This window comes from Mytilus galloprovincialis, chromosome 9, assembly GCF_965363235.1.
Source record: "Mytilus galloprovincialis chromosome 9, xbMytGall1.hap1.1, whole genome shotgun sequence".
Taxonomy (NCBI): Eukaryota; Metazoa; Mollusca; class Bivalvia; order Mytilida; family Mytilidae; genus Mytilus; species Mytilus galloprovincialis.
Window position 1 is genome coordinate 45986925 of NC_134846.1, and position 25222 is coordinate 46012146.

Below are 25222 nucleotides of genomic sequence, written 5' to 3' on the forward strand. Positions count from 1 at the left end.
AAATACCAAATGAAGTGGTTGGTAAGCAATTATAGGTCACAATACAGCCTTCAACAATGAGAAAAAAAGCCAGAATGTATAGTCCGCCTGGACATTATAACAATTAAGCAATTCAAATTAGAAATCTAACAGCCTAATTTAATACCATAACAATTTATGAACTACAGCCTACAGGCATTTAAAGAATGTGGCGGGGTTAAACATGTTTGTGAGCACTTAACCCTCAGCATACCTGGAACTGTAATTAGGTATACATGGATTGAAATTGTCAATGTTATAAAAATCTAAATATGCTAAATATAATTTTATTCATGGGTACTTTTAGAACAGATCAATAATAATATTTTACATTTTCAGTAATAATACAGATCAGTTTGTCCATTCTGCAAATATCTTGACATGAAATACTGTAAATTCAGAAATTATTGCGTGCATTTATTATTGTGATTTTGTCAATTTAGAATAAAATACAATTTTAATTTTTGCGATATTATGAAAAATCTTGTTTAAAAAATCAATATGCAAGTTTGAATTATTGTGATTATAACCCTGTCGCATTTTTGCAATACTAAAAACATCGCAATAATTTCTGAATTTACAGTATATTTTAATGCTGATTGAATGATTTAGGAAAGGTAGATAAAAATATTCAAAAAATTCGTAAAAATCACACGGAAGATTAAAAAAATAAAAACACTTTTGTAATTTGAGACATTCTAAAATGACTAGATAAAATGTAAATCTTCAATTAACTTTTCTTCCTGAGATAAAAACATGTATAACAAATACAAAAATATCTCGACAACAAAAAAGAGTCCTACATTTTGCCTTCAGAATCTAATTTTGCTGTCTGTTGTAAAAGAACTTTTATCTTAGCTGTAGTTACAGAATAAATGATAACAAAATTCAAATATTTTTTCATGAACAATTTGTATAAATGAAAGTATTGTGTATGGTACCTGTGTTTTAACTTTGTCATCACTGATGAAATTCCAAAAACATATAAAAAGTATTTCTCCATCAAATTTATAAGAAAATTTGGTAAATTTGAAGCTACTATTGTCCTTTGTGCACTTTTACTTCTTGGTCATTCATATAGTGCAAAATATCATGTTCACTTTAACAAAGCATCCATACAATCTGTTTAATAATTTTTCTATCTGATAAAATTTAGGAATAAGGAAAAAAAGTTCTATATAATATTCAAAATGGATAACATTTCTATAACAATATCAAATAAGTGTAAATTTCTACAAAACAAAAATTACAAATAAATTTCCTTAATGCCACTTTTAAAGTAATAAGATGATTCAAAACTAAAACATTATACATGTACATGCCCTATGTAAGTAATAATCAAATATTCATCAACAATTCACAACCATTATGGATAGCATTAAATGCTAAGTAATTATTTCCCCTTTCTTCCTTAGAAAAAAGTACCAATGGTTTAGGTCCGGTAAGGGCCAATTTTGGCCTCAAATTTCAAGTTCATCTGCCTAAAGATTTAGGACACTTTTTAAACACTTAAGTGTCTATTTCAGTTGATTCAAATGTGGAAGATTTAAACTGATTTAGTCATTAAAAATGCTCTGATTCAAGCTTAAATATGAAAAATCTATCAAGTATGCCTAAAATTGTCACTTTTCAGATGGTTTTTGTCAAAAATGAAAGTGGCCGCATCCGTGTTCATCCTCAACCTTCATATATGTTATGTATTATCATCAAATACAACTTATCTTTCAATATTAAGAATGAACACAAATGCGGCCACTTCCGTTTCAGACGGAAACCGTCTAAAATTTAACTAAAATGCTAAAATTGTGAAGATTTCAGTAATTAAGCATGACTTAATCAGTCAGGGGCGTTACTTAAACAAGTAATTTTTTAAAGTTACTTATAAAAGTAATTTTTGTTTTTAAAATTAATAAAATAACTTGATAGAGTTATTTTAAATGTCAATAGAAGCATCGACTAAATGTAGTTTTTATGAATTTTTACATCATTTTATATCATAAAATAAAGAATTTATTAGATTTGAGAGGAGTATATGGCTAAAGGATTACATTGTACTTTAAAAATAATGACAAAAATATTACTTGAAAAAGTTATTTTATACATATTTGAAAAAATTAGTATGAACACTTATTTAAGGAACATATGTAATTGATTTGGGTTACAACTTATAAATAACTTCAAGTCTTAATTAATTCACAAGCATATATTTATTTATATCAGTCTATTTTCAAGATTTTTGAGGAAAATGATAATTTAATAGTCCCATGAGACCGATCTTTGACCCAGAAGCGTCGGTATGAAAGATAAGTGTGTCAGAAAGTTAATTAGTGTTTCAGAAGGATTAGATTTTATATTTCATGGGTAAAATAACAAGATGACTGTGAAAATTTGTTTAAGCTAGTAAAATCTGTCTTATTGGACACCTATAAAAATAATATTCAGAAAAGTTACTTATATAAGTTATATTTAAAATAGCCTCGTTTTCAACATTACTTGTTTAGGTAATTTTAATTGTTACTTGTTTAAGTAATGCCCCTGACTGTTAATGATGCTAGTACCCAAAACATGAGCATGGCATTGTCAAAAACAGCCCATATTTATGTAGCAGAAGCAATCTACTTTCATAAAGATAACTTAAAGTTTACATTTTAACAATTTTGTAAAATTGCTATATTTTGGGGCCAAAAAGGGGTCTTACTGGACCTACTCCTTTCTTTGAAATAAGCAACATATAAGAAAACCACAAAGTCCAAAATATATTTCTTATGCAATTTCAATGTATAAAAAAATGTAAAAGTGTGGTATGATTGCCAATCAGACAAACCAGATAAAAGTTTAAAGACATGTTTTGCCTTTTTTATTTTTGTTGAATATGCACGTCCAAAAGATTTTCGATAAAATTCAGATAATGAGTTGAAAAATAATTTTCCTTTAAAAAAATATATATAAATTGACATGCTTTCGGAAACAAAAAAAAGGAATGACCCTGAACTTTGCTTCTCTATGATTATTTCATCTTTTCTGCAATTTCTTGTAAAATGAACTGGAACTTTTTCTTTGCTAACTCTACATCATCAGATGAAACATCATTATGCAGGACAAATCTTAATAGTTTATTGCTGTAAACAACTGTCTTTACAATAACAACATCTCCCAATTCTCTTTTCTCCTCTTCTGTAATCTGAAATGAGCAAACAATAAATATGATTTTACAATACACAGTAAAAGATTGAATTAGAAAGTTTTAATAAATTGAAGTTGAAGTTTTACTTTTATATTGTACAAAATTTTCACTTGGTAATACAATGTAAAATGACAGGGTAAATATTTCTCAATGAGAGGAAGAATACCTATTTGTATATTTAAGGGAGTTCGCTTCTCTGTTTCAAAGTAATTAACTTTTCAAAACACTAATTTATATAGATAGGGGATTAATAAAGGAATCCAAAGAGAAAAAAAAATATATATAGGTCACCGTGCTTGTTTTCGAGATATTAGCCATTGAAATTTTGGCTGGAAAATATTCTCTCTTGACTTTTCATAGCTTTATCATTGACAAGTTGAAGTTCTCAAAAACTGTTAAAAAGTAATTAAAATTTTTTAAGACTTTTACAGATGGCTTATTATACATATAAAAGATTTGCAAAAAGAAAAATGGGGGTCACCGGACAAATTTTTTCAAGGGATTCAAATGGATAAAACCAGAGGACTCCGAAAATCTGACAAAAAATATTCAAATTTTAAAGTAAATTTGGATTTTATTAGATAAATACTTACCATCATAAATTCTGAGTGTAACCCCAATTGCGTCATAGGTCAGATGGAAAATCCCAACTAAAAATAAACGTACTCTCACTGGTCCGGACATATACCCCTGTTTGCCCATATTCTTCCATTCAATTTCCTCAAGACAGAAACATAAGGAAAGGGGATGAAGGGGAGGTGGGTGGGACCTATAATTTATGATGGTAAGTATTTATCTAATAAAATCCAAATTTACTTTAAAATTTGAATATTTTATAGCTATAAATACGTTACCATCATAAATTCTGAGTAACAGAATCTAACGTAAAGCTGAATCCCCTGTAACAGAAGAAACAGGAGGAAAGTTCAATCTTTGTGCTGAAACTATAGGTCCAAGAGAGTATAAACTTTCGGCAAAAGTAGCCATAGATTGGAGGTAGTGAGATATAAAAGAGTTCTCATTTCTCCAGAAACCTGCAGACAGTACCTCTTCTAAAGATGCACTGTTAAACAGAGCCCAGGATGTAGAGATACCCCTAACATCATGAGCTTTAACATTAAAACTATTTAAAAGTTCTGCCTTAGAAGAACCATAAGCTAAAGATATGCATTTGCATATCCAAGTAGAAATAGTTTTAACAGAAAGATCTGAGATTCCTTTTTTAATAGGAATAAAGAGTCTTGAGTTAGAAACAGAACGTAAACTACACGTTCTTTCCAGATAAATAGATAGGATTCTTACTGGACATAAAAGTACAGAAATAGAATTGCTAGGGAGTGCAGGAATCACAACTGGTTCTGCACCCTTATCTGGAATCTGATTCTTTGCCAAAAAAGCAGGATCCGTTAAAAGAGTAACAGAAGATTTATCCCTGTTAAATCGAAGGCAAGCATCAGAAATAGAGAAGGCATGGATTTCACTCCTTCTCCGTCCAGAAGCCAAAGCTAAAAGAAAACAGCATTTATAGGAAAGAAACCTTAAATCTATTGTTTCTGCTGGTTCAAAAGGAGGAAGTTTTAAAAAGGATAAAACTAGTCCAAGGTCCCACTTAGGAACTAAAGTTTTTTGTCTTGGTCTTTCAAGACTAAAACTACGAACCAAAAGAGAAATATGCTCATTGATTCCAAAATCTGGGCCACCAGAAATATGAATAGTTCTTGAGATAGCTGATCTATATCCCTTAATAGTAGAGGGACATAATCCTTTGGATTCAAAAAGAAAAACTAGAAAGTCTGCTAATTGTTGTACAGTGACTTGGAAAGGATCAATTTCCCGCTCACTACACCAATCTGAGAAGATTGACCATTTTGCATCATAGACAATGCTAGTGGAGTCTCTGACAGACTTTGTGAGATGCTTGGTTGCTCCTTCAGAAAAACCTCTCTTTCTGAGGCTAACCCTGAGAGAAGCCAGGCGTGTAGATGAAGTTTTTCTGGATTTTGATAAAGAACCTTGCCCTTGATTTGAGACAGAAGGTCTGGTCTCAGAGGTAGAACTAGAGGACAAGCACATGATAGGCGCAGAAGGTCTGGAAACCAAGACTGTTTTGGCCATGCTGGAGCAATAACTATGATCTTGCAATTTTCCCCTGCTATTTTCTGAAGTACTGGGGAGAGAAACCTGAAAGGAGGGAAGGCGTACCCGAACATTCCTTTCCAAGATAGGCTCATTGCGTCTACCGCAAAAGATTTTGGATCTGGAACCGGAGACACAAATGTTAGAAGTTTGTGATTGAGACTGGTCGCAAACAGATCTATCTGAGGTGACCCCCAATGAAGAGTCACAGCTTTGAAAACTACTTGAAGTAGTTCCCACTCCGTGTTTACTGGAGCAAGGGATCTGGATAGAGTGTCGGCTAGAATATTGAGGTGCCCCGCAATATGTCTCACCACTAGATGAACCTGGAGTTGAAAACACAGAAGGAGAATGTCTCTGGCTATCTGATAAAGAGAAGGTGAATGAGTTCCTCCCTGATTCTTGAGATAAGCTACAACTGTTGTGTTGTCCGTGGCCAGAATGACAGACTGATTCTTTAGAGACATTTGGAAATGATTCAGTGCAAACAGAACTGCTTTCATTTCCAATACATTGATATGCTCTTCCAAAAGATCTGGACTCCAGACTCCCGAGATTGTAAGCCCCTCCAGATATGCTCCCCAACCGAGGGTGGAGGCATCTGTGAATAATGTTAGACTGGGAACTTGAGGGGACAGACATAGGCCCCTCATTACATTTTCCCGTACTAACCACCATTGAAGGTGTGGAAATAAAGGCTGAGTGATTGGAATCAATGCTTCCCATTCTTGTGAAGCTGCAATCCATAACTTGTGCAGATAAAACTGAAGCGGACGAATGTGAAGTCGTCCCAATGGAATTACATCTGCCAGAGAGTTCAATAGACCCAGAAGTTGCAAGAATTGACGTGCTGTGACTGATTGAACCGTCAGGAATAAATGTATTTTCTGACATAGTTTTGTAAATTTTTCCTCTGGTGGGAGGACTAGGCCTACACTGGTTAGGAAATGTTCTCCCAGGAAAACAAAGTCTTGAGACGGAATTATCTCTGACTTTTTCCAAGAGATAAGGAAGCCTAGGGACAGAAAACAATTGATGACCAAGTCTGTCTGAACCCTCAATTTGATTGGGCAAAATTCCTTGAGAAGGGAATCGTCCAGATAGGAATGAATCTGAATAGACAGGGAATGTAGGTGAGCTATAGCTGCCTGCATGATTTTGGTAAAAGCCAAAGGGGCTGTAGACAGGCCAAAAGGGAGAGCCTTGAACTGGAAAACTTTGTTGTTCCAAACGAAGCGAAGGTATTTCCTGTAAGTTTTGGAAATGGGAATGTGGAAATACGCGTCTGAAAGATCCAGAGAAGTAGTCCACATTCCTGGAAGTATTGAAGCCCTGATGGATCTGTTTGTTTCCATTTTGAAGTGGGGAACAATAAGAAATTTGTTCAGAATAGATAGGTCTATGACTGGCCTCATTCCTCCAGTCTTCTTTGGAACCAGAAAAAGACGGGAATAAAATCCCGGAGACAGAGTTAAGATCGACACCTCCTCTATTGCAGCTTTTTGTAACATAGTGTCCACTTCTACTGATAGAAGTTGACACTTGACTGGGTCTTGTGTATGAGACAAACTTATTGGAACTGCAGATAGAGGAGGTGTGTTCTTGAACTGAAGTGTTAATCCCCCTCGAATTATTGACAGCACATAACAGTCTGAGGTAATTTTCTTCCACTGATTTAGGAAAAAACTTAACCTCCCCCCTACTGGTATTGATTTTTGAGGAACTTGTTGTAAATTTTCCCCTGGGGAAGCTGTCAATAACGTACGAGGGGGCAAGAACCTAGGTACTAGACCCAGGTTTCTTGGAACCCTTAAAACCACCAGAAGGCTTACCTGAGCTTTTTCCTGAGTTATTGGGTTTGTTCTGCGGTTTGCCGTAGTTATTCTTCCTTTTCTTAGCAGAAGAAGGAGGACCACCTGAAGCAGAAGTACTATTAGAACTAGATGTAGCATTAACCGACCTCTTGCCATTAGTAACTTGTACACTAACTTTGACTGGAGGAGGGTTTTTGCTGAGTTCCTCTTGAACCCGCTGTAAGGGTAAACCAAACATCTTGTCAGAGAGTGGAGATTTCAGTAAAGAATCTTTCAAAGGCTCAGCGATAGAAATGTTTTCAAGAAACTCTGCTCTTTTAGATAGGGTGCAATTAGCAATAGAACCCATTAAAAGCAACTGAGATGAACCTAAAGCTTTATCCAGTTGAAGTAAGAAGGATCGTACTTCTGCTGGAACAACTGAATCTTCGCTGTTAAGCAAATGTCCGGTTGCAGCTAGAAAATGTTCGGCTGTGCCAAGAACTTGAGAAGCACTACGAAGGAGATTCTCAGTCTTTGACCAAACAGGTTGAGTGAGACGAAGACCATCTACTGGCTTTTTTCCCAATAAAGATGACATAGATTTGTCACAACTGGGAACAAGTCTACCCAGTGAAGAATCAAAGATATCAAAATCCTTGTACTTAACCTGATCAGAAAAGGATGACATTCCAAATCCTGAGATATTGTTATTAGCAACCTTTTCACTAGCAGAATTAGCGATACCTTCATTAATAAATTGTAAAGCAAAAGTCATATGGCCAGATTCAGGAAAAGAATTGTGAGAAGTCACAGTATCCTGAGAAATACCACAGGAAGCTTCAAAAGTTGAAGAAGGTTTCTTCGGCTTGGAAGGAGAGAGAAAAGGGATATGTGCTTCATCCCTCATCAAGGTATACACCTTATCCCTAAGATCCTTCAAGGAAGGAGGATCCTCAGTCTCCTTGGTGGGAGGTTGTTGAGCTGACTTAGAAGAAGGCTCAGGGGCCGTCTTCGATACCTTGGGAGAAGAAGAACTTTCAACATCCTCATCAGTGAGGAAAGCCCTTTCATGACTCCCAGGGGAAACAGAAAGCTCGTCATCCTCCCTCTCATCACATTCTACAGACTTAGCTGGAGAAGGTTGATGAGAAGAAACTCTATTTTCCAGTAGAGTCATACGACTGGATAGAGTACTAAATTCAGCCTTGAAAGACTCACCAAAGTCTAAAAGTAACTTCTGTAAACCATCCAAAGGTGATGCATGATCAGAAACCTGAGTACCATGAGAAGAACTAGAAGCTTGAGAGTCAGGTACGGTGGTAGAAGGAGCTACTGCAGAAGTCAAAGATACTGCTACGGGTAGAGCAGGAGCTAAAGGTGGTGCAGTAGCTACCCCAGAAGGGGGACCATAGAAATTGTCCCTATAAGGCCAAAAACCAGGTTGGTTTGGCATAAACCCACCATAAGGGTAAGACTGTGGCCAAGGTGGCTGAGACCATGAGGGTAAAGGTTGTGTGCCCGTGTTGGGAAGCATATACCCACAATAGGATAATGGGGGTCTAGAACCTGGCAAGTTCAAGCCCATAGCTGTACCTGGGACAGAACTAATAGTACCCGCTGAATTAACAGACCTAGATAAAGTATGAGTCACCGAAGTTGACGTAGGTACCCCCCCAAAATGCATGGCCGAACCTTGTGAAAGGGTCGGATAGGTAGCAATACCAGATACCGTTGTCGAAACTCCGGTCAATGTACTGGTAGTTTGGGGGGGACTTAAAGGTAGTGACCCATCTAAGAGATAGTCCGAACCAGGAATACTTACATACGGACTATTCAAATTAAAGTCCATAATAAATTTTACTTTAGTCAAAAACACAAATAATTTGTTTAGAAATTTAAACAAAACAAGGGAATATATTTCCAATAAAATACACAATATATATGAAAAGCAATTAAGCTATTCAAAAAACTAAACACTTCTCTGTTGAATCTGTAAAACTTGATGTGCACGTGTGACCGATGTCGCAGATGGAAATTGAATGGAAGAATATGGGCAAACAGGGGTATATGTCCGGACCAGTGAGAGTACGTTTATTTTTAGTTGGGATTTTCCATCTGACCTATGACGCAATTGGGGTTACACTCAGAATTTATGATGGTAACGTATTTATAGCTATAAAATCTAAAACATGACAAGCCTGCTTCTTTAACCACTCCAATGAGAGAACTATTTTGGTGTGGAGAAAATAAATCTACCCTTATTACAATTGATGGTACATTTGTGACTATTTTAACAAAACATCTTCAGTGCCTGATCAAGGGGGGTTCCAAGGTTGAGGGTGGTAAAGGGTTATTTTCGTGCAACGTTTTCGGCCTTTTTATTTTACATGTTTTGTGTTTTGGTGTTTTATTTCTCGTTTTCTCGTGTTTGGTTCGATGTGCGTGCTTCGTATTTCCCCTTATTTATTTTCCGTGTTTCGTGTCGGTGCTCTTAATTTCTCGTTCTTGCATTGTTCTGCATTTGATTAAAAAGTAAATTGGAACTAACTCAAAGTCAGTGAGTTATAGTACCTTTTGAAACTTGTGTAATATAATAGAAATTGATGTATATTGTTACCATTCTTCTTTCTATTGTATATGTATGCTATACACGTAATAAAGTCCATCATAATAATATTTTTTCAAATTAGATGCAAGTAGCATACGCTAAAAGGTGACCACAAGGTCTTTATGTCCATTAAAAATGTTTAAATGATCTCCAAGAACGGCTGAGTAATAACTGCTGGTACTTTTTTTCTTAATATTTCCGATTTTATTTCTTGTGCTCCGTTTTCCGATTTTTATTATTCGTGCTACGTTTTTGCGATTTTTATTTCACGTGTTTCCGTGTTCAGTACCCTCTTTACCACCCTCAAGGTTGAAACCCACTTTTTTTGGATGATCAATGCATTTGAACAGCAAAATATGATTGGAACCCCCCTCCCCCTTTATTATATTAAAGATGACAAAAGTTGTACCTGCAGAAGCCTATCATGTAAAATCTGTGAAGGAACATTGTCATTCAGCATAGTTATAAAGACAATATTGGTATGAACTCCACTCAGGTCTATATTAACTAGGTCGTTGTGACTCACCATAATACCTGAAAAATCAATTCAAACCATGATTATGAAATACCATAATGCATATTAAAGTAGAAACTGTCAAAGAAAATATCTTCATTGTATTAATCTAAAACAATTTTCATCATCTTGAAAATATAACTAAAAATAAAGACCTGCTCCAATTTAATTAAAATAACAATGAGAAAATCAACTGAACACCAAAGTTATTATTTAGAATGTTGTCAAGATTTTGCATTCATATTACAAATACCAATCTCATAGGTGAAAGATGTATAATTCTTAAGATGTTTATATCATAACATAAAAGTAAGAATACATGTACATACATGTAATTAATAAGTTAGTAAAATATAAATCAGATACAGATTGCTTTGACATAAACAATACATCTTCTATTTATGAAACTGATTTATTGTCAGTTTTCTACAAACTGAAATGAAGTATCAACACTGTTAATTTTGAGCTAAAACTCCTAAATCATACACAGCTACTTTTGCATATGTACTATTTCATGTATTTCTGTTCTTAAAATCTGTAGTACTGGAAATTTACTTTTAATATTTAGTACTATTTCTTTACTTTAGAATTAATGTAATATTTAGGTACATTACTTGTATTTTCCAGTACTTGATTTGTTCTTAAAAAACATATTGGTACAAAAATAATACCAACAATGATCACAGTATTCAATGTTTCAACATCATAACTATATGAAACTTGAAAAAGACAAACTTTCAAAATGCTGAACTTTTTGGTACAGATATAGTACCTAAGCAAAAGTAACTGTGTATATTATAAAAGCATTGTAGATGACACAACTAAGGCATATACATTATACACAAATACATTATCATTTGGGTAAAATAACTATGTGTACCTACTCACATTACTTACACACACATTCATTCTACTGTGCATATCTTACCATTATTTTAAAAGACATCATTTTGCTACAAAAATGGTAAAAATTGCAAAAAAAAATTGTCAAATCAAAATAGATATCAAAATCAAAGTACAGTTCAGTATGGACTATATATCATGGTACACACAATGACAAACAATGTATAAGAAAATTTCAGACAAATGATCTTACTGAGGATTCTGGACAAAGAGAAAGACATTTGCAGACTAACTGTTACAACAAAAGTGTTATTAGTGAAAAATCAAAAACTTATTTTTTTTTTTAAATGCCAACACTGTCTATTCACCCAGTGAATTAGGAAAGACTTATCTCACATTCCAATGGGAATTTTGATACATAAATATGAAACGATAGTTTTTGACGCTTTCATCCTAAATTTTTTTCTTGAATATTTGGTGATACATAGAATTTATTTGTATCTTTTCAGAATATTTATATATATGGAAGTTAACGGGTCTAACTACCAAACTGTATTAACAATGTATATGCATTTTCTTGAATAATTTGTACCTTTTGATAATTCTTTAGCGTGTTCATGGTCCAGATGCAGACGTGGAAGTACATTATCTAAAGCATACATAGCAGCTGCAGCCAGAATACCTCCCTGCCTGATACCACCACCTAAAGCTTTACGTAGTCGTCTAGCTCTGAAATTATTAAAAAAAGTTAAAAAGAATTATTTTCAACCAATGTTTGCTCATGATTTATCAATTTGTGAATGTGGCCTGAACTTGAACACAATAGCCATAACTCATGATAACTGTACAAAAAAATTATCCAAAAATTATTTTTTTTAATTTCATGCCCTTCCCTGCATATAAATTGTTTCTATCTTGCTATACAAATCTCATAAATTAGATTGATCTCGAAATTTTGGATAAAATCATTACCAGGTAAGCTAGACAAAAATCAAAGATGCCAAATAGAAACAAATAATTTATCCACATCCCTGTAAGATTCTAGGCTTTAGAATATCATTAACTTAACAAAATCTACCACAATATCAAAACAATTTCACTCCCCAAGCCATTTGATTCGGGAGCTTTCTTGTGAGAAATATACTCTTTTATTCTAAATTTACCAAATAAAAAACCATCAAAGTTTTGATATTTTTACTTTTTGTGAAGTTTTGCTCAACGCAACAGCAGAATTTGGCTTTCTATTTCATTTTAATATTCAGGTTTTCGAAGAGGAAAAGTAGGATATTTTTAATGCCTCCTTTGCACTGACTTGCTTAATTCTGTTATTAAATTACCCGGAGATGTCAAAAAAGAAACAAACAAAAAAACACCAGGAAAAAGACAAGTTGAAACAGGAAAATAAATACCTACTTATCAACAAACTCTTCTGTTCCTGCAATTACAGAACCAAATGGTGCTGATAATCCCTGAAATAATTTAATAGAGTTTGAAAAGCCACATACAAAATCTAATACTCTCTTGGAAAAAAAATAGTATTAAAACATATCAAATATATAATGGCATGAACATTTTGCAACCACCATTACTGAGCAATGAAAAGGGTAACATTGCCTCCGCCTAATGAAATGTTTACCAAAATATCCACACGGTCATCAACCTTTTCTTTTCATATAAAAATTTCCATTTACCTAAATGACAAAAACTAGCATTTTAACCAAAACAGTCAATTGTAAAGAACCTCTAAGTTAGTGATATTCCATTAACTTAGATGTGAGAGGGTTACTAGGTAGAAAGTGGAGTTTTGTTTATGGATTTAATATGTTGTGATTCATTTTTGGTTGTATTTCATTTGATGTATGCAAAATAACTAAAACAAAATATACCTCTTATTGGGGAATTTTTTAAATTCCATGTTTACTCTATCACAGCCTTTAAATATGTAACCATAACCTGATGTGGTATATATTTGAGCAGGTAAAAATAATTATTTCTGTTAATGTACCTTAGAAAAACACATGTTGACAGTATCTGTATATTTGAGTATATCTTTTACAGGAACATTTAAAGCTGTAGCAGCATTTAATACTCTGGCTCCATCTAAATGTACATTTACATTAGCACTTTTAGCTATATTGTATACCTGAAAAAACAACAGCCAAAAAACTAATATTTTTCTTTTATAAAATCTAAATTCTTATAAGTTCAAAGTATAAATTTTCTATAAGCATGTAGGTAGACTTTTTTAAAACCACAAAATCATATATCAAAGAAATACAATTATTCCTCCTTCTATGAAAATTTGGTACCCACAAACATAAATGAATTCACAGTAGCTGTTTATCTATATATAACTGCAACACATAACTTCTTTAATTTTCATTCATAATTTACTATATTGTTTCCAAAAACATTGTAAAGATAAATGGAAAATGTTTCCATTGGACTAATTATGGTCTGACTTGCATACATATAATGTTATAAAGGGACATAACTCAAGATTTTTTTGATTTTTTTTTTTACAAATTAAACATTAAAATAACTTCATAGTGACAAATAAAAAAATAAAATAGTCCATTCCATAATATAAATACATATCAGTCATTGCATAATTATAAACTAACCTCTTCCATAAAGGACAATGGCACAACTTTTCCTCCACAGAAATTGTGTGTATTCTCTAAACATACTACTCTTGTGTACGGGAAGTGTGGATCATCAATCTGTCGAATTCTCTGTTTCATTATTTCTATATCAAAAGTACCATCTGGTTTGTTTTCTATCAATGACGCCAACACTCCTGCAATCTAACATATAGGAATACTTTGTAGATCAACTCTGAAATAATCAGACAAAGTTTGACATGAATAGTTATAGAATTAAGGACTGATTTGATTTGACTTTCATTTTAAAATTTTCTTGTAAGTAAAACCTTGCAATGGCTATTTGTGACTGTATAATAATGCATTGCAAGTTTATAATTATAATGATAATATTTGCAGAGTTGAGATGATCATCATTTAGTGGTTGTACATTTTGATCACATTTACTAGCAAGCAGATAGACTGATTTTCATTTTTTTAATACCCTAGATCACTTCCATGAAATTCTTTTTGCAGCAGACAAAAAGGTCTGAACATCTTGTGCACAGCAAATAATTATATGTAATTTGTATGTATCTCAGAAGATTTCTATTTTTAATTATTGTTTGAAATGCATGACGTGCACCCAATTAGAGACACATGATTCTAATTGGTTTGCAGAAAGATAAACTACCAAACTCCATACATATGACAAGTCTTATATGCTATTACCTACTCTATACTATATTTGGTTGATAGTTGTCTCATTGGCAATCTCACATCCCCTTCTTTAAATCAAAGTTAACATGGCTAATCTCTCACCATAAACATGATTAACAAGCTCAAAGATTGTGTAAAAAGTTACAAAATATTTCTGAGAAAAAGACATTATATATTAACAAATTGATTTATATAGTTCTTACAAAAGCAATGCCTCCTTGTTCATGAACAAATATATGGCTACGACTTCCTAGAATGGCTTCTTCTCCTCTGGAAGGGCAGTGCACACACACTTAAAAAAGAAAGATAACTTCAACTTATTGTCTAGAAACTACAAAAATGCTTGTTTTTGGCCCCTTTTTGGCCCTTTATTCCTTGACTGTTTGCCCCATAACCCTTAAAATATATCCCAACCTTCTACTTATGCTATTAAACATTGTGGTACAATTTCAGAACAATTGAAATACTTATACACAACTAATTGTCCTGACACTAGATAAATGCTTGTTTTGGGCCCCTTTGGGCTTTTAATTCCTAAACCTTGGGGACCATAACCCAAAAAATCAATCCCAAGCTTCCTTTTGTGGTTATAAACATTGTGTTAAAATTTAATTGATTTCTATTTACTTATACGAAAGTTATTATCCGGAAACCATCCGTCTTCGGGCGATGCTGACGACGCCGACCACAACATACCAATATACGACTGCAAAAAATTTTGCTGTCGTATAAAAAAGAGTTATTGAAATTAATATTTATTTCAACTATATCTATAAGGTCTGTATACATTTTGGATATGAATGCAAATCTGTAAGCAGATGTTTAATGAAAAAAAAATAATTACCAGTTGATAAAGTTCTAGGAATTTTTTGTACCTGTGTGAAGTCAGATGCACATGGCATTATATAGATAGAATTAAATATGATTTTATAGTGATAAAAACTATAATTGGTCTAAAATTCACATTTGTTCTTCATTATCTACAAAAAATCCTTTTAATAAAGATAAAAGCATTCTAAACAAGTTAAATTGACATTGTCAAGACTTTATATGGGCTATTTCCTGATGAGGCATCAGAAACAGGTAAAAAAAAATGTCAGATTTTTCAATAATTTTAATATTGAGTTTTAAAATGTAATCTGTGAAAGAACTGTTATTAAATTCAACTTGTTTAACAGGAAACGCTAATTTCTTTTTTTTAACTTTCAGTTCTAGTTAATATTGAAGATCCAATGGTGGGCCTCTGCTGTTTTCTGCTCTTTGATCGGATTGGTGTCTCTTTGACACATTCCCCATTTCCATTCTCAATTTCAACATGTTCAATATATTTACCATCAATTACTAGTAGCTTTTCTTCTGTCTTTTGCAAAAGATTTGAATTGAACAATTGTTAATTTCTTATATTTTTCTAAATACACAAATGTAGTTGAAAAAGTACTTGATAATAAATTCCCCATAGTTCCAGTTGGTACAAATAGAGCCTTTTCTTTTCCAAACATTACTGCCATTCTTCTTTGCAGTTCTGAAAAAGATCAAAGCATTCAGATTGATATCATTTAGTAGCTACATTTATGGAAAACATAAATTTAGTACTTTCATAAATTTAATAACATTTTTTCAATAAATTCTCATTATCCTACATGACTACTATCTCATTTCCAAAAGAAGATGATGTACAGGTTACTATGGAGCTTCTGTCCATATTTTTGGGGAAAAATCTAAATTCCTAAACTAACTTAAACATGTTAAATAAAGAGTTATTATACATACATCTTGGCCTATTCCATATGGAATTAAACGTTCTAAAAGGCAAACAAGGAAAAAACGATACACATACATGACATATAATTTGATAAACTGCTAACAGTGCACACAATTGTCATCTATAGAAATCTTTAATCTATAACAGAAATGTTTACTGGCCTTTATCATGTTTATTCTTGCCAATGTTGGACAATAGAAAACCAGATGCTCCGCAGGGCGCAGCTTTATACGACTGCAGAGGTCGAACCCTGAACAGTTGGGGCAAATTTTAGCTTGATACAGCTCTGAATTTGGATTGTGTTTAAATAGTTGACACAACATAGGTTTCTGACACAGAATGAATGTGGTCTAAGAACTTAAACTTAAAAATTTTAAATTGGACATTAACCTATTATGGTCCAATATCCAAAATCTAAATACATGGTTAGATTCAGAATATCATAGAACCCGAAGAATTCAATTTTTGATGAAATCAAATAATGTTCAATTTTAGACCCTTTAGACCTCAATGTGGACCAATTTGATAACCGGGCCCAAATATTAAAAATCTAAATACATGGTTAGATTCAGCATATTGAAGAACCCCATATATTCAATTTTTGTTGAAATCAAACAAAGTTTAATTTTGGACCCCGATTTGGACCAACTTGAAAACTGGGCCCATAATCAAAAATCTAAGTACATGTTTAGATTCAGCATATCAAAGAACCCCAAGAATTCAAATTTTGTTAAAATCAAACTAAGTTTAATTTTGGACCCTTTGGACCTTAATGTAGACCAATTTGAAAACCGGACCAAAAATTAAAAATCTAAATACACGGTTAGTTTTGGCATATCAAAGAACCCCAATAATTCATTTTTTGATGAAATCAAACAAAGTTTAATTTTGGACCCTTTGGGCCCCTAATTCCTAAACTGTTGGGACCAAAACTCCCAAAATCAATCCAAACCTTCCTTTTGTGGTCATAAACCTTGTGTTAAAATTTCATAGATTTCTATTTACTTATACTAAAGTTATTATGCAAAAACCAAGAAAAATGCTTATTTGGGACCTTTTTTTGGCCCCTAATTCCTAAACTGTTGGGACCAATACTCCCAAAATCAATCCAAACCTTCCTTTTGTGGTCATAAACCTTGTGTTAAAATTTCATAGATTTCTATTTACTTATACTAAAGTTATTGTGCAAAAACCAAGAAAAATGCTTATTTGGGACCTTTTTTTGGCCCCTAATTCCTAAACTGTTGGGACAAATACTCCCAAAATCAATCCCAACCTTCCTTTTGTGGTCATAAACCTTATGTTAAAATTTCATAGATTTCTGTTTACTTATACTAAAGTTATAGTGCGAAAACCAAATGTCTTCGGACGACGACGACGACGCCGTCATACCAATATACTATGTATACCACCAATGCGGTCGTATAAAAAAGCTAGAATAACCATTGTCATTTCAAGAACAGCTGCATACAAACAATGATATGAAAATATAAAATGCAAGTAACCTTAAAATGTAAATGCATCTTGTGATGTAGAGTAATTCTATATAAAATTCTATAAAACAACTACCATTTATTGTTTCATCTTCTCCATACACATCATCTCCAACCTCGGCTTCAGCCATAGCTTTCCTCATTCCAGCTGAAGGTTTTGTTACTGTGTCACTTTTCAGGTCAATTACATAATCCTTAGAATGGGGATTTTGTTGTGTGGAAGCAACATTGTAAAAACATTTGTTTACTTTTAATGGAAACTTTGACAGTTTTCTTGGACATCTTAAAATCTGTTTGCTTCCCAGAGGAATAATTCTATAAAGAGTTGAAACTTTCATTCCTTCAAAAAATATTAACACTAGACTATTAATTATAAAACTCAAGATACAAGGGAACATTATTTAAAATTATTTATGGTTAAAGAGGATAATTTTTTTATAATGTGTTTATAAAATGAGTTATAAATCATTTGTACATATATACCTACTTTTGTATCTAATCTCATCTGTTAAATCCAAGCTATAAAATTATTAATATTGAAAATCTATATACTTTTCAAGTCTTTAGTAGATTATTAACCTTGGGGAAGAGAAATGCAAATTATCTTTTACATGTGGTTCCTTCACTCTATAAACATTGTCTAAAATCACTAAATATTATATTATAAAGTTTGGTCCACTAAGTCATTGTAAGTGGCATACATGTGATGGACTGTGAAACTCAGATCAGGAGATTTGGAAATTTTGGTCAGGAGATTAGGACTCAGATCAGGAGGTTTTTTATCGACATAAATTTTGTCGTAAATGTAACCGTATGATGTAGAAATTGTGTTTTTTATTCAAATTTCCATCAAATTGTAATATGTTTATAGTACCCTTATTCACAACCTTTCTATTCGAATGAAAATAAAATATTAAGAGGAATCTGTTTCTTGTTTTGTTTTTGATAATTGAGTGTTCATCCACTGCTTGCAAATAAATCATTATATTTATTTATCTTATCTGTATAGATTTGTATTATCATTGGTAACTGTATAGACAAATAAGAAATAAATATGCTAAACATGTATATTTGCAACATGATAAATTAATAAGAAAAATAACAAACACTAACAATAGTACTGCATGGTTTTTAAGCATTATGAAAGTCATATTTCTAGAAAACTTAAAGACTCAAACAGTGTAAAATGTTTTGCTATCTTTAGCTAAATCAATAAAATCTTATATACTGACATAAACAATTCTCAATCTCAAGGTTTTATTGGGAATTAAACTAACTAGGATTTTTATTCAGTCTAATTAAATGTACACATTGTGTATTCCCGTCATAAAACAACAGATGGAAGTTTTTAACAACCTTGACTGGCTATACAGCCCTTGCACAGTTCCGTCATATCATATATCGTCATGAAAGGATAGACAGACATAAATCATATAACTTCAATTTAATCCTTGAAAAGAAGTCTAGATTGCTAAAAAAAATTATAAATTTATATTTTTTTTATTTGTCCCAAAACATCTAAATTTATTTAATTACAATCCTTTTATGATTATTTGATTAAAATATTATTCATTTATAGTCTTTTTACAAATTACATTTTTAAAAGCAAAATAACTTAAAACAGGATAAATCAAAGGGAAGTAACCAAATACACAAAGTTTTTATAGCACAACGGCAGTTAGCCAGAGGTAAACATCGAAGATTACCAGTATGTTTGACACCCAAGCTGTCAAGTGAAGCCATATAATTATACTTCTTCTTTGATTTACAGGTAAAATTTAACACAGGTGTCAATTACACCTGTACCACGGTAGTAAGAAATTATCAAATATGGAAGCTGAAAATTTTCATACAAGAAATATTTCATACACGGGAGTTTTTTCTCCTAAACGGGAGGACGGGAGGAGACCCCTGAAAACGGGATTATTGTACTCCCGTCGGGAGGTTCACATGTATGAAGTGGTATCATGCTTTTTATTATGTTATTATTAAAGCATGCAGTGATGGAAATAGTTCACAAAGGTTAAATTACTTTAATAAGTTTGATCATAAGCATTTGGCAAGCATGGCCGTGTTAACAACACCACAAAATTTGTTCTGTTCTTACAAATATGTACAAATGGGAAAGCCTGGTAATGTAGGACATTAATGTATAAAAGTTAAATGCTTTTTAGCTTTTCAGAAGTTAAAATTTTCCTTTTTTTTCAGTTGCATTTTTTCTTTACTATAGAAATTGTTCAATTAAAATTTGTTAGGAACATTTTTTGTTATGTCACCCTTATTTAATAAGATGTATTCTGTTGATTAATAATGACGATAGGTAGTCAGTTTCAATTTCATAAATTTTCAGCAATGAAACACTAGCCAAACAAGCAAGCAAGCGATACAATGCAACAAATTAATTTGTGTTCCCAAATTAATGACAAAACTAATTTTTTTTATATAGTTTTTTTCAGATATGGACAGTATTGACTTGTTTTTATTATTTATTTTCATTTTTCACAATTAAAAGCTGTATATGAAAGGTTGAAAAGTAAGTCTGACAGTTTAGAAAACTACCAGTCATATAGAAAGGTTGTGATAGTGCACATAATAATAATGAATAATGTTTAGCCAGCAAAGTCCAAGGACAAAACCTGTTGCATAAAATCGTCTGTTCAGAGTTATTTCCCTTCCATTCGTGTTGTTATATCTTATGTTTATTGTAATTGGTCAGCCCACACCCAAACATCCAATGGAAATTGGTTTTATAAATCGATTCTAGGAAAAGATCAATAACAGACCACAACACTGAAAATGTGACACTGAATAAGAAATTGACCCTGGGCGTAATATTAAAAACAAATTGACTTGAAGATGTTTTCAAGGCAAAAGGGATGGCTACCCGGATTGCTGTCAAGACCTAAAAACCCACATTCGTTGGAACACTTAAAGTAAGATAATATAGACTTCGGTCGGTGACATGATTCAGATAAAGAAATGTAGATAATTAAGTCCTGTTGCTTTTTAAGGCTACTGAATAGGATCAGGGTAGTTTAAAACGACAGTAAACGAAGCTGTCAACATATAATTGTCCCCTCTGTTGGCTCTAACATTATAGGCATCGAAATAAACAGTGACAGTGTGAAACATGTGTTCAATTAACTGCACATGCAAAATTCCTGAGACTGTCTTGATCTTAATTTGTTAATTATATTATAACAATGAATTCTAGTCAAATCGGCACCTGGTATAGTCAAATTGGCACCTAGTCAATTTGGCACATGGTTAAATCGGCACCCGATATAGTCATTTCGGCACCAATGATATCTTTAATATATGGTTTTTTTTCCCAGTATTTTGAGCAAAAAGATGAAAATAAAGAAGGGGTTATTCATGTTGTTTTGACTTAATTACATATTTGGAGGGTTTCTGTAAAAAAAAATTGTTCATTCAACTTAATTTGTATTCAAGATTTTATTTTTTTGCATGCATGTTTTAACATTTGAGCATTTTGCATGATTGTTGGTTTAAAACTGTTTGAAGTTTCCTGAAAAAACACCTTTTTAATTGCTGTTAATTATTTTGCATTTGAAATTATATGATGATAAAAAAATTATATATTGAATAAAAATTTATCTTTTTAATAGAGATTGTTTTAAAGTCATTTTCGTTTAACATTCACATTGGTAACTGTCTTTTTCTCCATTTTTTTATGCCCCCGCTGTGGCGGAGAGCCATTAATTTAAGTTTTACCCTTGATCAGTGAAAACAGGGATTCATTGTTTTCCCTTTTATTGTTCTAATTTTCTCACAATTAAACAACAGCTTGGGTGAGGGCTTCATTGTTTTTTTAAGAAAAAACAGCAATAACTACCTGTAAATAGTTAAAACAACAAAAATGTTAATTATGTTATTCATAAAAGTTTAATTGAAAAGACTAATCAAAACATCAATTGGTCATATATATTGAGACAACTTTCAACAATAAATTTATGAATTCATTTTTAACCATGTAATGAATGAATCTATCCAACTTCAAAAATAATTTAAAAAATAGAGGGATCATTTATACATTTTTAGAATTATTTCTTTATTGGATGCCGAATTGACCTTAAATGGGTGCCGATTTGACTAGATGCCGATTTAACCAGGTGCCAATTTGACTTTTTCTTTGGGTGCCGATTTGACCAGGTGCCGATTTGACTTGTACCCATAACAATTTAACTGTGTAACAATATAACTCATTAACTGCAATTAGCCTCAGTAACCCTCTTGGCGATTGATGACAGATGGATAGGACAAAACTGTTCTTGAACAAGTTGCTAATTGTGATATGATTAATATGTAGCTTGGCACAAAATAACTCAATGCGCCAATTTTCTCCTTCCAACATATTTTCCTCTCTGTGCTTTAAATGAGTATGCGCTGGTTAAGATTGGAATTGAGGAACAGCAGTATCAGATCTGCCAGTTCTGTCAATGTAATGTTCCACTGATCGTAGTTTGTTTCGTCTCTTCAATGTTCTAGCCTTCTAGTCTGGTCAACATAGCAGCTAAGTTCAGGTTTCTGATCCCAACCTCCTTTGGATATTTGGTATCTCCTTGTTCGTTCTCATAGTAAAAGAGTAATTTTGTAAGGCCAAATAAAATGGTATGTGTGGTTCCAGTTACATTGTACATCTAAAAAAAGTAAGGGTAGGTAGGTAGGGATTTTTTATTTATTTTATGTTTAATTTTACATTGAGTCTATGGGAGCAACATTCTGACTTTAACAGTGCTTAATTAAAAAAGACAAACAAAATCTTTAGGAAAGGCTATTTTTAAGACTAAAAAGTAGGGTAGGTAGGGTAACTGGAACCACACATATATTTTTATTTGGCCTAAGATAACCAAAGAATATACGAGCGAGTATAAAGTATGACAGAAAAAAAAATAATCATAATAATAATAATAAAGCAATGTATAAAAAAGGGGGGACCCGGGGTCCGATTTGCTTTTCGTTCATATGATATTCTTAGTTTGGCAAATATCATGAATATGCTGAAATGTTTTTTGGTTAGGAAATTATACAGAATTGTGTGCTTTATAGTAAGTAGGTATTTTTTTGTGTACAGGTCCCTGCCTCTCTCAGATTATTCTCTGCCATTTTTATTCTGTGTTTTAGTCTGCCTGCTTATAATACTGAAGAGTTATAATGTTATTTGCTGGTGGTAGTTCTTTTACTTTTTATGCTGCTGTTTTTGCAAGGATGTCAGCCTCTTCATTGCCAGTTATATTGGCATGTCCTAGCTTCGGCCTGGTGTCCATGATAAGATGCCTAAGATGTTCTATGTTTTCTTTTATTTCCTTTATTACCAAAATGTAGCTATTTTCGGCCCACTTCAAGGGGCTTGAACTTATTGTGATTTTACCACTTGTTGGCCAATCATGCATATATATTTTATCCATCATTACGAAGGGTAAGATAATCAACATGTTAAACAGGCCAACCTTTCAGAAAATTAATATAAATTCAAGCCACAATAAATTATTTCTTTTCTGATAGGACAAAATTAATACATTAATTCTTTTTGGATCAAAGTGCTCTAGGTAAATAGAAATCCTGTAAAGATTGAACACACTAATAATATTGAATAAAAAGACGAAGAACACTGAATATGTGACTTGGATGGAGAGTTGTCTCATTGGTACCAATACCACATCTTCCTATATCTATAAACAATATACTGTAAAATAAATATATTATCTTACTTTTATTTTATATTATAAAATTATAAAAAAATGGCTTTCAACACATTCTTATCATCGTTTGTTTTAATTTCATATTTTGATGCCTCTCGGTTTCACTTCGATGCATTTCCTTGTCATTTATGCCGTCTAACTTTGAGTATCTCATTCATCAAAAGCAAATAATGTGGAAGTAAGATTGGAACAGCTTAGATAAACTATGATGTTGAAAATCAGCTGACATATCAATATACATTGTATACATATCTTATAAAGCCCAGTGTTTTCCTTAGATATTTCATATAGCATCCTGGTAAAAAATGGAAATTTGAAATACCATCATGTTTCAAAAAATTATAGCATCAATCTAAGAAAATCGATTCAGAAATATAGCATCACATTACCAAAATGCTATCAGGTCCTGGGGAGAACACTGAAAGCCTTTGAAGAACGTCACATTTTCAGTTAGGTTGTGTAAAATTTCATAGACCCTTATCAAACTTCAATTTCTGACATCAATTTGTCATTATGACATGTGTGACCTTTACCAATTTTTTGTTAAATTTAAAAAATCGGCAGATTTATGTTATATTGGTACATGTATTTAAGTTTGTTGTACAGTGTATGGAAAAATCTTTTTCTCATATTCTTATGATGGACACATACATGTTTGTCCTGAGGGTGGCCAAACTTTTTTGAAGGGTTTATGAGTTATGTGGTTTTCAGTTTACCATAATTAGTCAAATATTCAGGACAGTAAAAAAAACATTATGAATACCGGTACAGCATTTGAAACTTTAATAACATAGTAAAAGATTTTGCCTGTAATTTGCTATCTTAATCCCAGTTGTAACTTTATTACCCAGGTAACCCTTAACTAAAACCTGCCAATTTTATTGCACCTGTTTTGTCACATACTGTTACATGTATTACTATTTGTCTAATCACAACAGATGGTTTGATCAGTATCCTGAATGTCCAGCATGTCAAGATATACAAAATTGTCCAGCTTTTGTCAGATTATGTTCCTACTACATTTGTATTGTACATGCATTCTTGAAAATAAGTCAGTTGTCAAACTTTTATTTTTTTAATTAAGAAATAATTGATGCAAGCTATACTTTATTATAGTTTTAACATGGGCAGGCATCATATTCGTGATTATTTTTGCCCGAGCAATAGTGATTCTGAATAGGACAATTAAGGTAATTTGAATTTCTATGTCCGATAAGTATAAGTGTAAAGCGTTTGTGTAGGCTCTTCCATGAACCTCCCTTTTTTTTTGTAAAGAGGCAAACGGCTGGCACTGTGATTTTTCAGAGGGAGGAGTTTGAACAGCCAGCATGAACGGTTGTAGTATCTAGGTCAAATATGTCAATTTCGGAATGCAACACATTACAGTCATAATAAATGAATTAGTAACATCATGTGCACCATTTAAGAGTTTGAAAGTGTTTTAAAGTTAAGGAAATAAATAAAGTGCATGATAATTTGATAAATTCATTATTATGAAGAAGTCAATATACATGTACGCATGAGCAAACAAATTTTATTGGATTTAGAGCATGGGTTTGTTCACAAAGCGAAAGAAGCATGTCATATTATAATTGAATTTTAATGAACATAAGGCAAATTTAGTTCCTCTCATTAAAATTTGAGAATAATCCAGGGGCAGATCCAGCCATTTTAAAAAGGGGGTACCTAACCCGGGACAAAAAGGTGTGTGTGTGTGTTTCCAACTACATGTCCCCATTCAAATGCATTGAGCGTCCAAAAAAAGGGGGTTCCAACCCTCAGACCCCCCCTTCTGGGTCCCGTGCCTGTAATCAATCATAGACACATGAGCATAAATATATAA

The 25222-nt window shown here is 32.5% G+C and overlaps 2 protein-coding genes across 3 annotated transcripts in view; one reads left to right on the plus strand and one right to left on the minus strand.

The window, feature by feature from the left end:
- Positions 1–289: 289 nt before the first annotated feature.
- Positions 290–20335, minus strand: LOC143045112 (uncharacterized). The gene is made up of 10 exons (XM_076217432.1): positions 20293–20335; positions 17733–17996; positions 15840–15923; positions 14605–14693; positions 13724–13906; positions 13105–13242; positions 12513–12568; positions 11692–11828; positions 10152–10276; positions 290–3199 (listed from the first exon to the last, which is right to left on the minus strand). Exons 2-10 carry the CDS (start codon positions 17992–17994, stop codon positions 3026–3028), a joined length of 1248 nt encoding a protein of 415 aa, XP_076073547.1. The 5' UTR covers positions 17995–17996; positions 20293–20335; the 3' UTR covers positions 290–3025.
- Positions 20336–20406: 71 nt separating this feature from the next.
- LOC143045113 (protein CLEC16A-like) overlaps positions 20407–25222 on the plus strand; it is a 140391-nt gene continuing 135575 nt past the window's right edge. For both annotated transcript variants that reach the window (XM_076217433.1, XM_076217434.1), the window contains exon 1: positions 20407–20589. In XM_076217433.1, coding sequence (XP_076073548.1) covers positions 20513–20589 — 77 coding nt within the window. In that variant the 5' untranslated portion in view covers positions 20407–20512. The remainder of the gene's footprint in view (positions 20590–25222) is intronic.

What these genes read in the sequence shown, in the direction of transcription:
- LOC143045112 (XM_076217432.1), bottom strand. Translation starts at nt 17,994, where the DNA reads ATGAAAGTTTCAACTCTTTATAGAATTATTCCTCTGGGAAGCAAACAG. An exon ending in CATTGTCCTTTATGGAAGAG is followed by an intron (nt 13,243 to 13,723) that starts GTTAGTTTATAA and finishes TTGTTTTTTCAG; the next exon opens with GTATACAATATAGCTAAAAG. An exon ending in TACATGATAGGCTTCTGCAG is followed by an intron (nt 3,200 to 10,151) that starts GTACAACTTTTG and finishes TGCTCATTTCAG; the next exon opens with ATTACAGAAGAGGAGAAAAG.